Source organism: Sander vitreus, chromosome 13, assembly GCF_031162955.1.
Source record: "Sander vitreus isolate 19-12246 chromosome 13, sanVit1, whole genome shotgun sequence".
NCBI classification, from domain to species: domain Eukaryota; kingdom Metazoa; phylum Chordata; class Actinopteri; order Perciformes; family Percidae; genus Sander; species Sander vitreus.
This window is the reverse complement of record NC_135867.1, coordinates 7,672,352-7,686,706: the sequence shown is the minus strand read 5'-3', so window position 1 is coordinate 7,686,706 and position 14,355 is coordinate 7,672,352. Positions and strand designations below refer to the sequence as shown.

The 14,355-nt window shown below is 41.4% G+C and overlaps 1 protein-coding gene across 1 annotated transcript; it reads left to right on the top strand.

Annotated features, from left to right (window-relative positions):
• The first annotated feature begins 5,600 nt into the window (after positions 1–5,600).
• On the top strand, positions 5,601–12,956 carry LOC144527500 (rho GTPase-activating protein 24-like). The gene is made up of 9 exons (XM_078265580.1): positions 5,601–5,652; positions 6,945–7,058; positions 7,819–8,026; positions 8,126–8,258; positions 10,405–10,478; positions 10,686–10,807; positions 10,882–11,116; positions 11,610–12,596; positions 12,716–12,956. Exons 1-9 carry the CDS (start codon positions 5,601–5,603, stop codon positions 12,954–12,956), a joined length of 2,166 nt encoding a protein of 721 aa, XP_078121706.1.
• Positions 12,957–14,355: the final 1,399 nt, after the last annotated feature.

Below are 14,355 nucleotides of genomic sequence, written 5' to 3'. Positions count from 1 at the left end.
TAAACTGTACTGCTAATGCTGCTAATGGGTATTGTAGCTTCCCGGCCCCAGCAAGTTTGAAGAAGGAAACGTGGAGGACCACACGTATTCAAAATCCAAATTTCAGGAACAGGAGTCTTCTTCTTCACCCAGAAAAAGAAAAAGGATATTGAAAAGAGCAAGAAACCAGCTTTTTGAAGCGTGAAGGCTACCGTAGCTGCAATATGTACTTTGAACTGCGTGGTGCGAGAGAGTTGATTGCGATATATACATTGGACCTTTAACAATGTTTAGCTTTCAAAGAAATATGTGCTGCTATTTGTGTCATTGATAAGCAGGTATGTATCATGGTCTATATAACTTTATCAATTATGTAAACAGCCTCTTTAACAGCCAGGTGTTTGAATGCAGCTTGGTGTGTGGACGTTAAAGGTGACAGATGGAATCTTTACTGTGGCTTTGACGCACATCAACCACCAACACAGGTCTGTCCTAAACATAAAAAATAAAAATATTCCCACCTTTAACTAGCATAGTTCAAATTATGGAACTAGATGCTGACCCCATCACAAGCACAAGTGCTCTCCTCTTCTGAAAAAGTTTTTAATAAATATATTTATTATTTTATTTAATCAAAATTTGGCCTCATCTCGGTACTCGGGTCTCAGAAACGAGATCTCGATCTCAGTGTAACTTCCTGATTAAATAATTTATATATTTAAGAGATTAAACTGTAGCTATTGTGTGTGATCACTTGAGGGCTCTGCTGTTGGACTGTTTTTCTCTGGAAGATGCACGTAGTGAGGTCAATTTGTTTCGACAGCGACAGAGGCTGACTGCTCCTGGTTAGCAATATTTCCATGCATGTGATTCATTACAGACATGCAGTCAACGTGAAGAGGAGAGGAGGAGACAAATTTCATTTAGTGAAAGAGTACACGCACGCACGCACACACGCACACAGCACTTTGTAATGAAGAGTATGCCGTCCAATGCCAGGTCCATTGACAGACAGATGTGAAAGCTCTCAGCTGTGATTACAATTCACAATCAGACACACAAACAGATGGACAAACAAATCAACGTTAATATTTTTTGGGTTGTGTGTCTGTCACGCTTACAGTAAATTACCTATTTTTTGTTTGTCAGACACAAAAGGGCAAGTAGTTCAACACAACTGCACAATATTTATGGTGTCAAGATGGATTTTGGGGTTAACAAAGTGTCTGACTTTGACACGGAGACTGCGATTGCATCTTGTCTCCTACCAACAGTCAACATTGGTTTCCTTTAACCATAACACCTTTTGCCTGTAGGAGTCCATCTTAGAGCAACCTTTGGGATCTGTCAAAACCTAAACCAGACATTATCATCTTTCATTTTAGCCAAGGACCCCTTACAACACAGAGAATATACCGGTGACCCCATCATGAATGACACTTTAAATAATTTGATGAAGCCTATTTTTGACACCTCTTAGTTATGTGAAAGAACATAAGAAATAAAATGTATTAAATGTATTAGAAAGATATTAAAATGTATTAGAAAGATAGTAGACACATGTTTTATGTTAAAGTTTCGTTAGATTAGAATGTGATTTATGAACTATTATAGATTGGAAAATTAAAATACTATAGTTTGAACTATGAAACTAAACAAATGTTGTTTTTTTTACATCATGATAATTTGATGAATCTGAAAACTTTTCACGGACCCCCTGGCAAGAATGTCACGGACCCCTGAGGGTCCCTGAGCTGCACTTTTGACCTAAGCAAACCTTATAGTGGTGATATGGCTGTGCAAATAATCAAATTTTTAATCGTTATTACGATTTTGGCTCCTAACAATCACAACGACAGTGATCGAGAGAAACGATTATTTTGCACATTAGGTTTTGCAAGTAAACTCTTCTTTTGTCTTGTGTTCTGAATGAGAGGGGGAAAAAAATGAGGATGAGTATTAAGGGTCATTTCACAGTTCAAGTTGTTTTCACTGTTGATTTGTTTAACTGTTAAAAATTAAATTAAATAACTGTAACATCTTTCCAAAAGTCAATGAGTAAACACGTTAAATAATCGTGATTTCAATATTGACCACACAAAAAAATCGTGATTATGATTTTTTTCCATAATCGAGCAGCCCTAAGTGCTGGAAGACCATAAAACACTCATATAGATTGTTTTGGAAGGCAATAACAAACAACCTCTTTTATCTTTTAAGTTAGAGAACTGGAGGACTTGGATTGAGAGGCAGGCAAACAGGCAGACCAACTGAATAAGTATTATCTATTGCCTTGTGAGTTTATATAATATTTGGATATTTTCTCTGTATAGCCTGAAGAGGTCAATAAGGAAATTCTTTTCCCAGTGTAGTGTAAGATAACTTGACCGGCCTGCACAGAGCTTTGATCTCTCAACCTCATCCAAAACCTTTGGGATGAACTAGAACAGCGACTGTGAGCCAGACCTTATAAGCCAACATCAGTGTTGGACCTCACTGGTGCTCTTGTGGCTGAATTGGAGCAAACCCTGAAACCAGAAGAGTGGAGTCTGTTAGCACTCGATTAATGCCCGTGGTGTTGGGATAACGTGCAATGAAAACATGTGGCTGTTCACATGGCTGCACATGGCTGCACTTATGATGATGTAGCTGATATGTCTGGTGTATACGGTATTTTAGCCTGTAGGCAGGACAACTATTAAAGGGACAGTTCACCCCAAAATCAAAAATACATATTTTCCCCCAAATAGTTCCTACATGAAACTGCTTACAACTAGGTCTGTGGATTATCTTGAGTAACCAGGTCAGGATTTCTGAAAAGAGACATTGCTGTTGAGTTGTTCAAATGTATTTTTTTGGCGCTTTGAGCACCACAAGCCGAGTGACAGGTACAGTCTAAATAAAGTTGTTATAGAACTGTTTTTAATATTTGATTGCTTGTATTGATTCTAACAAAGCTTTAGCAATACACTATATACTGAACTGTACTTTAGGCCAATTCATTTATTGAATTGGACTGTATTTAGAGAGAGAGAGAGAGAGAGAGAGAGAGAGAGAGAGAGAGAGATCCTCATACTTTAATTGAGTTCAAAAGTCGACTGGGCCGACAAGCCTTTCTCGCTTTTATGTCCACTTGAATCATGGTGACAGTGTGTGTGTGTGTGTGTGTGTGTGTGTGTGTGTGTGTGTGTGTGCTGCAGCATACTTGAGCAGCAGCAGAATTTGAGCCAGATCATCTCTCTCTCTCTCTCTCTCTCTCTCTCTCTCTCTCTCTCTCTCACTCTCTCTCTCAGCTGTGATTACTTTGGTAAAACAGCACTGCGTCGCAGAGAACCAATTTTCCTAATGCACCCTTCACACACACACACACAGCATGGTTATTGATGAGGTAAATGGGGAGGGGGGCAACAAGGGGCCACACACACTGCTGGGAAAAGGAGAGAGAGAGAGAGAGAGAGAGAGAGAGAGAGAGAGAGAGAGAGAAAGAGGGTAAGGATAGTTGGAACAAGACAGAAGGACGAGCTAGACGGGGACAAAGAGAGGGACAACGGGAGAGACAGATAGGAAGAAAAAGGGGACGGAGCGAAGGGGGAGAAGGACGGGGATGACGAAGACTTGGACATTCGGATGTGTAGACTGTGTTCTGGAAATGGAGCAGGGCCAGTTAAAGAGCTAATACAGCAAAAGACAGAGAGGGAGACAAGGAAGGAGGGAGGATGCAGGAGGCAATACTAAGACCGTCTCCATCCTGATGGACGATGGAGTAGTTTGACTTCATGGCCGGAAGAGATGAGGATAAAGAGATTAAAATGTCTGGATGGTTTAACATTTCGTCAGCTGCTGACAGAACATATAATATAGAAAGAGAGAAGTACAGAGGAAGAGACAGGTGGAATTATGCTAATCCTGTGTCTCATATAGTGGGAAAGTAATCATGATGTACTCCAAAGAAAGGAAACAAAGTCAGACATCTTACTCCTGGTGCTTTAGAGACAGTTTTGAGTCTGTGCACGTGAAAGGCATTCTCTGTCCCATTTAAAGCATCAAGAGGACAAATGAAGACCGGGTGTCTGGGGTTCTGGAAATATGGACGAATGCACCCTAAATGGTCCTTTTGTGGTAAATGCTGATGTTTAAGAGAAGTTCTACCAAGAGAAACCAACACATCCTTTCTGAAGAATTTTCTGCAACAAGCAACCTGGAACATTTTGCAGGTTGTGTTGCTCACTAAGCAGCACTGCACATGTGTATGCTGAAATTATGTGTCTCAATCGTTTTGAGCTTGTATTCGTCAGGATTGTTTTCAGAAACCAGTGAGACATTGTGTTTTTGAGGAGGCTGGAGATACTACATGCTGGAAAAAGTTGATTTTGTTGAGTAAATGAACTGAAACTGTCTGTGCATCCAAAGCCAATGGAGATTTCCAAAGAGAAAATATTATAATAATAGTCAAAGAAGAGTTGCTGATTTGGGAAAGATTGCAACTTCCTGGGACCCTTCTCTCTCTGTGACTCCATCTTCAGCAAGAACTTTGCTTAAAGGCTGATTCACCAATAATCTCTCCTCAAGTTATTCTCTTTAAAGTGTATTTCCACACAGAACCTCTTTTGAAGAGTACACCCTGGAACTTCTCGTCAAGAATTTGCCCACCAGGAACTGCTCCTAAAGGTGTGATCCTGTATCCAAAGTTCTCCCTTTAAGGCTCGGTGCTCATCAGACACTCCTCCCTTTGAGGTAAAATCTCTCTGTAAGGCTCCACATCCACAAGAAAAAGCTCTATTTAAGGTGTAAACCTTACAAAAAAAACTCTGTTTTTTAAGGTTCTGTATCTACCATGATCCTCTCTTCAAGGCTTTATGTCAATCTAAGCTAACTTGAGGTTAGCATGAACACCAGGAACCTCTCTGCAAGGGTAAAAATCTGCAGAAAGTTCAACTAACTGGAACTCCACCTGAAACCTTTCAAAAATGTGTAAACGCCCATTTGAAAATTTCTTTTTAAGGCTGAATTATCTACATGATAATATTAAAAACCCACCAGGAACTGTATAACTACCTGGAACCTCCCTTTAGGCTTTAAATATTAACTATCCTCTCACTCTTTCAAGGGGTTTCAGCTTCTAAAATCCACTTCTCTTTAAGGCTGATTATTTAACTGGAATCTCTTTTTTTAAGGCACTATATCCACCAAGAACCATGAACCTCTCATTAAAGTTCTTCAAAGTAAAGTTAAACATCTACAAAGGACCTCTCTGTAAATATATCAACTAAAAAGACACTATATCCACTTAAATCCATCCAGGAACCTGTTTTTTAAAAAAGATTTCTTCCCCCCAGGAACAACTCTCCATGGCCATACATCTACCAGGATGTTAAAAACAAACTTTCCACAATCTGCCTAAGTCCGATAGCTAAAACTAGGAATCTGGGCGGTAATAGGGACCCAAGACTGAAGCGTGACGAAAGAAAAATCATAGGTGATGCAGTTTTTTTATGCACCGCTGCTGTCTCACCCTCTAAACTTTTACAAGTCAGGTGCAAAAAACGTTCACATCGTTGTGTCTTATTTACGCTGAGCATCTACAACTATTACCATAGCAACTGGAGCAGGAGCGCTGCAGCATGGGACTCAGCTGCTTCAAGTCCTGGAAACATGACAGTACAGGCCACAAAGGTGAGACGCATGCACACACACACACACACACACACACACACACACACACACACACACACACACATATAGTACACGCCATCAACATATTGTTTGTTAATCCCTCCAGAACTCTAGCTTTGTGTGATTGTGTGTTGCCCTTCAGTGATAGGCCTATGTGTTAAATGCTGACTCAGGGTCTTCTATCTGAGGTGAGGTGACTTTGTGTGTGTGTGTGTGTGTGTGTGTGTGTGTGTGTGTGTGTGTGTGTGTGTGTGTGTGTGTGTGTGTGTGTGTTTCATACATATATGTATGATGTGACTTTGAGGAGGACAGAAAGTGGTGCAGGATGGGAGATGGGGAAGAAGATGGGGATACATGTGTTAATTAGATGAAGATAGGGATGGGGTGGTGAAAAGAATGTAGACTATTTGGTGTGTGTGTGTGTGTGTGTGTGTGTGTGTGTGTGTGTGTGTGTGTGTGTGTGTGTGTGTGTGCGCTATTATGGTGGCTGATTGTGTGGATTAATAGAAATTTGACATGAGTGGTCCCATGTTACTTATTTGTTCTTTGTTAAGATTCATGTCATTTGTAACACCATGTCTTTGGTCATGGTGTTACTTTCTTAATCCCCATTCGGACAGGATCAAATTTCAGGGGGAAGTGGGTAATAAAATATGACACTGACCTCACATTAAAAAAAGACAGCATTTGCTAAAATTATAGAAATTTACCTGACAAAGTCCTCTAGCACCCATGTGCATTGTGACATTTTAACCATGACCACCATCTTTCTTTCTCTTAAACAAGTAGTTTTGTGCCTAAGCCTAACCAAACCTAAATATTGTGTTTGCGAAACTCGTCCTGCTTTTTTTTAGATTGGAATTTAGTATGTTGAAGCACACTTCGGACGGATCGTATGCACTGTATGCCATACAGGGGGCATACTTCGTATACTTTACGGAGTTATGGACCCCAAACAAAACCGTGTGGAAACAAGGCATAAAAGGGAAGTGTGCCAATTTCACTCCTCAAAGTCTGTTTACATGTGAAACAAAATCTGGGGTTGTGGGTAGTGGCTCAAAGCTTCATTAGCCACTACTAGCATAACACACTAGCATAAAAAGGTACACTATTACAATAAACCAAATAGAAAACTTTTGAATGCACTTGAAGTATACTACATTAGCATTGCGTAATTGTTATGGTCAGCGGTGATTGACTTGCAACTTGGCTTGCATTTTGACTTAGTTATAAAAACTTGAGACTTGACTTGGACAAGCTCCCTAAAAACAGCCCTGTTTGTGTATGTGCAGGTAACAGAGACGTGTTGGCCAGCCCAGGCTCGTATTTCTTCCTCTCCAACAGTGCCGGTCAAGGTGACGAGTGGCTGAAGAGCCTCAACAAGGGGGTCTGGATCCCTTTCACAGGTAAGTACACCTTAGGTTGTGGCCACACCACATATACATTCTGGGATAGAAGAAAAAAACGCTCTGGGTTGTTTGCATTTCTTTAAACCAATCACAATCGTCTTGGGTAGTGCTAAGCTCCGAACACATAGATGGTGGCTCTGCAAAATGGTCTCAGGAAGGACCTTGTTTTGGTGGAAAACTTGCACCCCTCAAAGTCCACACAATACAGTAACGTTACCTATTTAAATTAGCTGCATACATGGTTATACGTAATTTGCTCCTTGCCATGTGTACTTCGTCCATAGCAATCCCCACCAATCGCAAAAATTTCATAATTTCAGTTAGATAGTAAATGCTGTAAACATATTCTTTGTAAATATTTACAATCATTTCCTGACAGAGCCAAGCAGGCCAAATCTTCTTCAAAAGTTGCCATTTTCAGCGTGTAGCTTGCTAATGCGAAGTTTAAAAAAGATTAGTTTAAGTTTAAAAAGAAAATTTTTTTGTTGTTGTTTTTTTTGTCATAGCATTAGTTTGAGAACAGCAACACACAGAGAGCTGAAGGTGAGGGACATCCATATCCTGGAAATGTACTTCCTTTGATCCAGACTAAGGTCACCTAAACACGCAATATGACAGGCCAGCTACATGTCTCACTCTGCATTCTGGTTTCGTTCTTCTTCTTTTTTTGCGATGTGAAAGATTTTCAAAGACCTTACCTCTTGTTTCTGATTGGATGGTGGAACTTAGCTCTATTAAAAATCTTCCTCTCTTGCAGGGGTCTTTGGTCAGCGTCTGGAGGAGACGGTGTTATATGAGCGACGTTATGGGGTACGTTTAGTTCCTTTAGTGGTGGAGCAGTGTGTGAACTTCATCAGGGAGCGTGGTTTGCATGAAGTGGGCTTGTTTCGCCAGCCGGGACAGGCCAGTCTGGTCAAAGAGCTGCAGGAGGCTTTTGATGCAGGGGAGAGACCTTCCTTCGACAGGTACAATCCCTCAGTTTTTTGTGCTGTACTGTTTTCTGATCACTTGTTCTTAAAAAGGTTTTGTGAAAGAAGTTAGCTTGCTGTGTGTTTTGCCTGCAGTAGCACAGACATCCACACGGTGGCGTCACTGCTGAAGCTCTACCTCAGACAGCTGCCGGAACCTCTGGTTCCTTACAGACGATACCAGGACTTCTTGCTCTGTGGTCAGAAGCTGTCGAGTGACCGCACACTGGTAACTGCAGCTCTGTGCACAACAGTCAAACAATTCATAGAGCAGCTTAACACCCCCTGGAAATCTTGTTTTTGCTGATCTGTAGTGGTTTAACTCAGCTCACCTGCCTGCTCAAACACAAAGGGCAACAAAACACTGCTCTTGGGATATTTTGAAGTGGGGTTGTTTGAGGTAGGCCTACATATCCATAGTAAGTGTATTTCCTACAGTAGAGGGCGGTCAACACGCCCCCAGTTTGGGGAAGCAGACATGAGTATTGACACGGAAGCTAAGCAATGTACTGCTGTGGATGGGGGCAGCAGCTAAACATATTTTAGCCACTGAACAAAAGGTTGGTAATACACTGAAGTACCTCATACAACCCAACTTAAAAAAATCTCAACTATCGCTTTAAATTACTCTAAAGGTACAGTTATCTATAATTTCAGTATTTCTTACAGTTTATTAATGATGCTGAACAGAAATCAATTGGCAAAGCCCCCTTTTTTAATAAATATATTTTTTATAATTATTCTATCAGCTATCTTCTTTAGCTGGTTAATTGCTGCCACTTACATGGCATAAAGTAGCATGTAAACTTTCCCCTCCAGTAAATATATAAACAACATTTAGCAGGTTGGCACCATAGACTGTATATTAATGGACAGCGCATGTGTGACGTCACCCTATTGGTTTGTGGAGATCTGCCGTCGTCAAGTTTGCCGTTACGGCCACAGCCATCCTGGTTGCGGATGTGACGATTTTAGACAAGAGGGAGGAGTGAGGGAGGAGCTGCTTACACTCTACGTTTTATTGAGAGCATTTGCAGTTACAAACAACACATACACATACACACAACTACAAAATAAATACATAAGCAATTAATATCCCAGGGAGTCTGCAAAGTCCATCAAGGCTAATCAACAAGCAGTCCAATTCATAGCATCACTTAACAGTTAGAGTTCCAATATCATTCAGTCACAAGATGTCACAAGTGTTGAGTATATCTGCAGTCTTCCGAGCTTTACAGTTCTTTGAATATCTTATAGAGTCCAAGTATTCATTGACTTCATTTTCAAACACAGGAAAGAAAGGTTTAGAGCCCCTGAACTTACATTTATGGATGTGATATTTAGCGAGTAGAAATAAAAGATTAATTATGAAATATTTTCCTTCCTTATCCGTCTTAAACTCAACCACCAATCAACCAATCTGTAATGAAATTGGTTTTGATAAATTCAAGGACGTTTGACCAGAATTTTTCTGTGTGTAGGAACATTTCCAAAATAAATGGGAAATATCTTCATCTGACGTTTTACAGAAAGAGCATTCAGATTCAATATCTGGTTTATACCGTTTAATCACACACTTTGCTGGGTAGAATCTGTGAATTAATTGAAATGGAACTTCTCTCACTTTATTAGTAAGCATATATTTGAAAGGCAAAGACCAAACGTTTTTCCAAGGGACATTCTCTATTAAACTGTTCCAATATGGGATTATATAAGGAATAGTAACAATATCTTTTTGGTATAAAGTCCTAATTGCTTTATTTTTAGTCCGACACACTGCAAAAAAGCATAAACTCCCCACAGCAGTATCAGATAAATCCATATTGTGAGCCAGTGGCCATGGAAAATGAATGCCTCCCAGCAGCATTCTGATTCCAGAGGGAATTGCATCAAAGACAATTGCATACTCCTTAACCAAAACAGGAATTTGAAATGTTCGCAAAAAATCAGAATAACTGTACAGTCTGCCATTCATGTCAAAGAGTTGGCCAACAAGTAAAATATTATTCCTGTACCAGTTTTCAAAAAATAAAGATTTGTTTTTGAAGAGAATGTCATTATGCCAAATGTAATACCGATGAGGTGAGAAGTTATGTTTAAATAAGAAAGACCGAGCCAAAAGCATGTGTTTATGAAAATTGGACAGTTTGATTGGGAGTTTGCTAATATTATAATTGCATAATAACAGAAAATTCAGGCCACCAATTTTAGAGAAAATATAGTTAGGAATAAAATTCCATAGTGATGTTGGATTATTAAAGAATTGTCTGAGCCAGTTGATTTTGAAGGTGTTGCTTAAAGAAAAAAAAACGTCCTTTCTTCCTTCTTTTTTTTCCCTGTTCCTGAATCCCATCCTCTTATTATTCCCCCCTCAGGTTTTGGGGGAGTTGAGGAATCTTCTTCATGAGTTGCCAGTTGCAAACTTCAATCTACTCAACTTTATCTGCCAGTAAGCACCTTGTTATTTAGACTGACAGTCTGTACTGTAGCTAGGTTTTCATTCAAGTACTTGATTGTTTTGAAAAAAAGCGTTATGTTATATAATGTTAATGGTTAAACTTGATGAGACTTCCTAAAAAATGGCAGTCGTTTGTTTATGCTTTACATGGGTGCTGGAAATGAATGTTGTTGACTGATTTCAGCATTTAAAACGCAGGTTTCTAAATGAGGTCCAGAGTTTCTCCAGCAGCAACAAGATGAGTGGCCAGAACTTGGCCACTGTGTTTGGTCCAAACATCCTTCGAGCCAAAGCTGAAGACCCACAAAGCATCATGGGAGGTAGACAGCACAATATAATTGATTAATTATTCATTTTTTTGAAGAATGTCTTAATGTCTCTACGTGTGTCCTAGGTGCAGTACTGGTCCAGGTGCTGATGTTGGAGCTGATCAGAGAGCATGAGTCTCTGTTTGCCAAAGTCCCCCCACTCATCTCCGCCCGTCCACCTGGAGGTTCACATGTATCACCAAGTGCTCTGAGGCAGCCTCATCTCCACCCATCGCCCTGCCTCCGCCAGCTGTCTATGCCTCTCATCGTTGAGCATTCCAGAGAGCCAGGACAGCCTGGTGCAGACGAACAGAACTCAAGGTGCAACAGACCAGCTTTAACAAAGCTTCGCCATCAACCCCACATCTCATAAAGCAACTGTAACAAAAATTTCCCTGAGGGGATCAATAAAGTATTCTGATTCTGATTCTGATAAACATCTCACAGACTCACAGTCTATCTGCGTGCTCTGGCAACTAGCAATTTCCAAGTGCCTACAAAACAAAACACAATAGGAAAAACTCGAGAACATCATTAACACAGAGGGAGAGGGAGGAAAGTAATGGATCCCCACTGGGTCTCCTCTTTCCTGGCCTTTTATTCTTTTGTCTTAAACATGCCAAACCAATAACATTTTCTTTCTACTTTCATCCCTTTTCTCACACACATCCATCTTTAATGTCCAATTCTACCTTAAATGATAAAACATTTGATCACATACTGTTGTAATGTTGGTCCTTGCTAGTGCAGTGATTTTAGAGGTAAAAAATGGATCATCTTGAAAGTCTAACCTTCCTTTCCCTGCTTTCTGTAGTTGCATCTACTCTGCTGCTGCCAAATCAGACGTATCCTTTGGCCGGAAGAGACTTCTCGGCCATCGCTACACCTCCTCACACCCAGAGAACTGCTTCTACCCCTTGCCCTCCTCCAGTCAGCCCCTTCAGCACCACTCTGACAGACACAACATGGATTATCACCAGTACCACATGGGCCAAGGACCATCCCCTGCAAATGTTCAAGCCTCTACAAACAGCCTCCAGCTACAAGACCAACTGCCAGACAGCTCCAAGCGCAGACCGATGCACATGAGCTGGGCAGAGGCCTGGCCCGGTCCAACAGAGGCAAGTTCTGGCTTCTGGAGCTCTGGTGCTGCAGAGGAAGATGGTGCAGTGCCAAGAACAGCCAGCGAGGGCAGCAGTGAGGCTCAGGAGGACAGCAACCTTTCTGCCTATGACAACTTGGACAGAGGGTCTCTACGTCAGAGGATGGAGGATGTCACTGGTGGACATTTTGAAACCAACAATTCAGGAGGCCATATTGGAACTTGTGAAGAGCAGGTAGAGGTAGAGGAGGCAGGGCAGACGAGGGACTCATCCTCTTCATGGTCTTCCTGCGAGGTTCTACCATTGGACGAGAGCAGTAATGCATTGGGAGCAGTTAGTCCGGACGTGTCACCAAAGAAACTTAAAAGATTACCTTCAAGTCAGGTAGCAGAAGAGGAAAACAGTGATAATGACGATCATGAAGACAACCATGACAATGATGAAGACGTTGATGATGATTATAATGAGGATGATGATGATGGTGACGACGTCCACCACCCTAACTCCCCAGCGTCCTGTTCTGTACTCAGTGACAGCCCTCTAAGTACGGGCAGCTCAGAGGTGTTCCTCCCTTCTGGTCCTCCAAACCTCCAGGGGCCTGAGCCTGACTCACAGCCCAGGGACACTCACTCACTCCTGGCTGAGCTGCGGCAGCAGATGGCACAGCAGAAGGTTGAGTACCAGGCCAGGATACAGAGGTGAGACACCAGCACAAAGAAGAAATGTATACAAGTGGCCTGATATTTCACAAATGTGGCATGTAGCTAGTGTTTGTTGTATAAGTGTATGTACTATATGGTATTTGTGTGTATTGCAGGTTGGAGCGCTGTAATGACGTCCTGGAGCGGCAGGTTGCGGTACTGCGGCTCAGTCTGGAGCAGCAGAAGCGTAGCCGAAGCGTAGCCGAGATCAAAATCCGCAACATGGAGCGAGCCAAAGCAGACGCCGACCTCCGAAACAACACGCTGCAGAGAGAGATGGAGCTGTTCTTCCAAATGCATGGAGATATCAAAAGAAGAGGAGGGGATGAAGGAGGAAGAGGAGGAGCGAGTCTTTGAAGATGGATAAAAAGATAGATGAATACTTTCATCTATCTATCTAAGTGTTTGGATAGGTCGGAGGATAAGACAGGGAGAGAGGGGTTGTTGTTGCACAGAGCTTGATTTGAAGGATGGATGGATGAACAGTGGGAAAGAGTGAAAGAAGATCTCAACAGGAGATCCAACTCCTCTAAGTTCATCATAAGGCAGCAACCCCTGAATTAAACAGTGAGGGCAAGGAATTAAATGTTATTGTCCAATCCAGAAGGGAATCTAAATAAATAAATGTTTGTGTAATTTCAAGTTAGCCTCAGGCTGAGTAGGTGAAGTTCACAGTTTCCAGAAGAATGCAAAAAGGTTTAACTTTAAAGAGTAGTTATGGATGTTGGCAAGCTTCTTCACCTGTGAATGTCTGGACTTCCCCATCTAGGAGCTGTTGGACTGGTCTACTGGAGCAACTGATGGACACTCTAAGGGTCTTCTTTTTTTGATGCAAATACGTCTTTCGTGGAAGCCTGAGTTGAGGTATTATTCAACATGAAGCCAGGTTTCATTTGAGAAAACAAACTGTTCCTGAACAACCAAGATCTAGAAGAGGAAGGAAACTAAGAGCTTGTCCTCCAGCCTATATTTCAGGATGTCACTGAATGTTCACTGCTGTACTGCTGCTCACACTACAAGATGTTTTGTAGTGTCACATTGACATTCACAACTGATCTCAGATTTCAAGATTATTCCAGTAAGAGAGAACTGCTACTGGAGTGCATGTTGCCAGAATTCGAGGTCAGAGTCCATCGGTCCATGTCCACATAACACATGGAACACTAATGTTGGTCTTTGCCTTTTTTTAAAGCCATGTTATGTTTTTTTTGAGTGTTCGCTGCCTCCCGCCTTTTCCCACCCTTGTTTAACTGACAATCTTAGTGGGTACCATCTCAGACTTGTCTCCAAGAAACTCAACCAAACATCACTGATGTTTACTGTCATAGCATCTGGGAAAGTACACATCAAGGTCAAGATGCGTCTCGGAACGCGTTCATTCCCTTCCGACACAAGAGTTTCAGTCTCTGACCACAATAATGTATCTGGGACAGGAAAATCATAGCCAAAGTTGTGAATTCTGAATTAAGGCTTTAGAAAACTTAAATAGTTATCTTCCAGAGATGTCAGAGAGATGAAGTTTTTCAGTTCCTACCATAGACTGTATCATCTAAATGGAAAGGACAAACGAGTTTGAATTCCATGTGGGAAATTCAAGCACCATTCGCCACCACCATTTGCCTCATCAAGGCAGCAGACACTGTATTAAACACTAGTCTTTTTCACGTATTTATTAACCCCGAAATACAGACAGTTGTACTAAGTGGTCAGCTAATATAAGCTAGAGCACAGGGAACATTTGTGGAAAATCTCAATG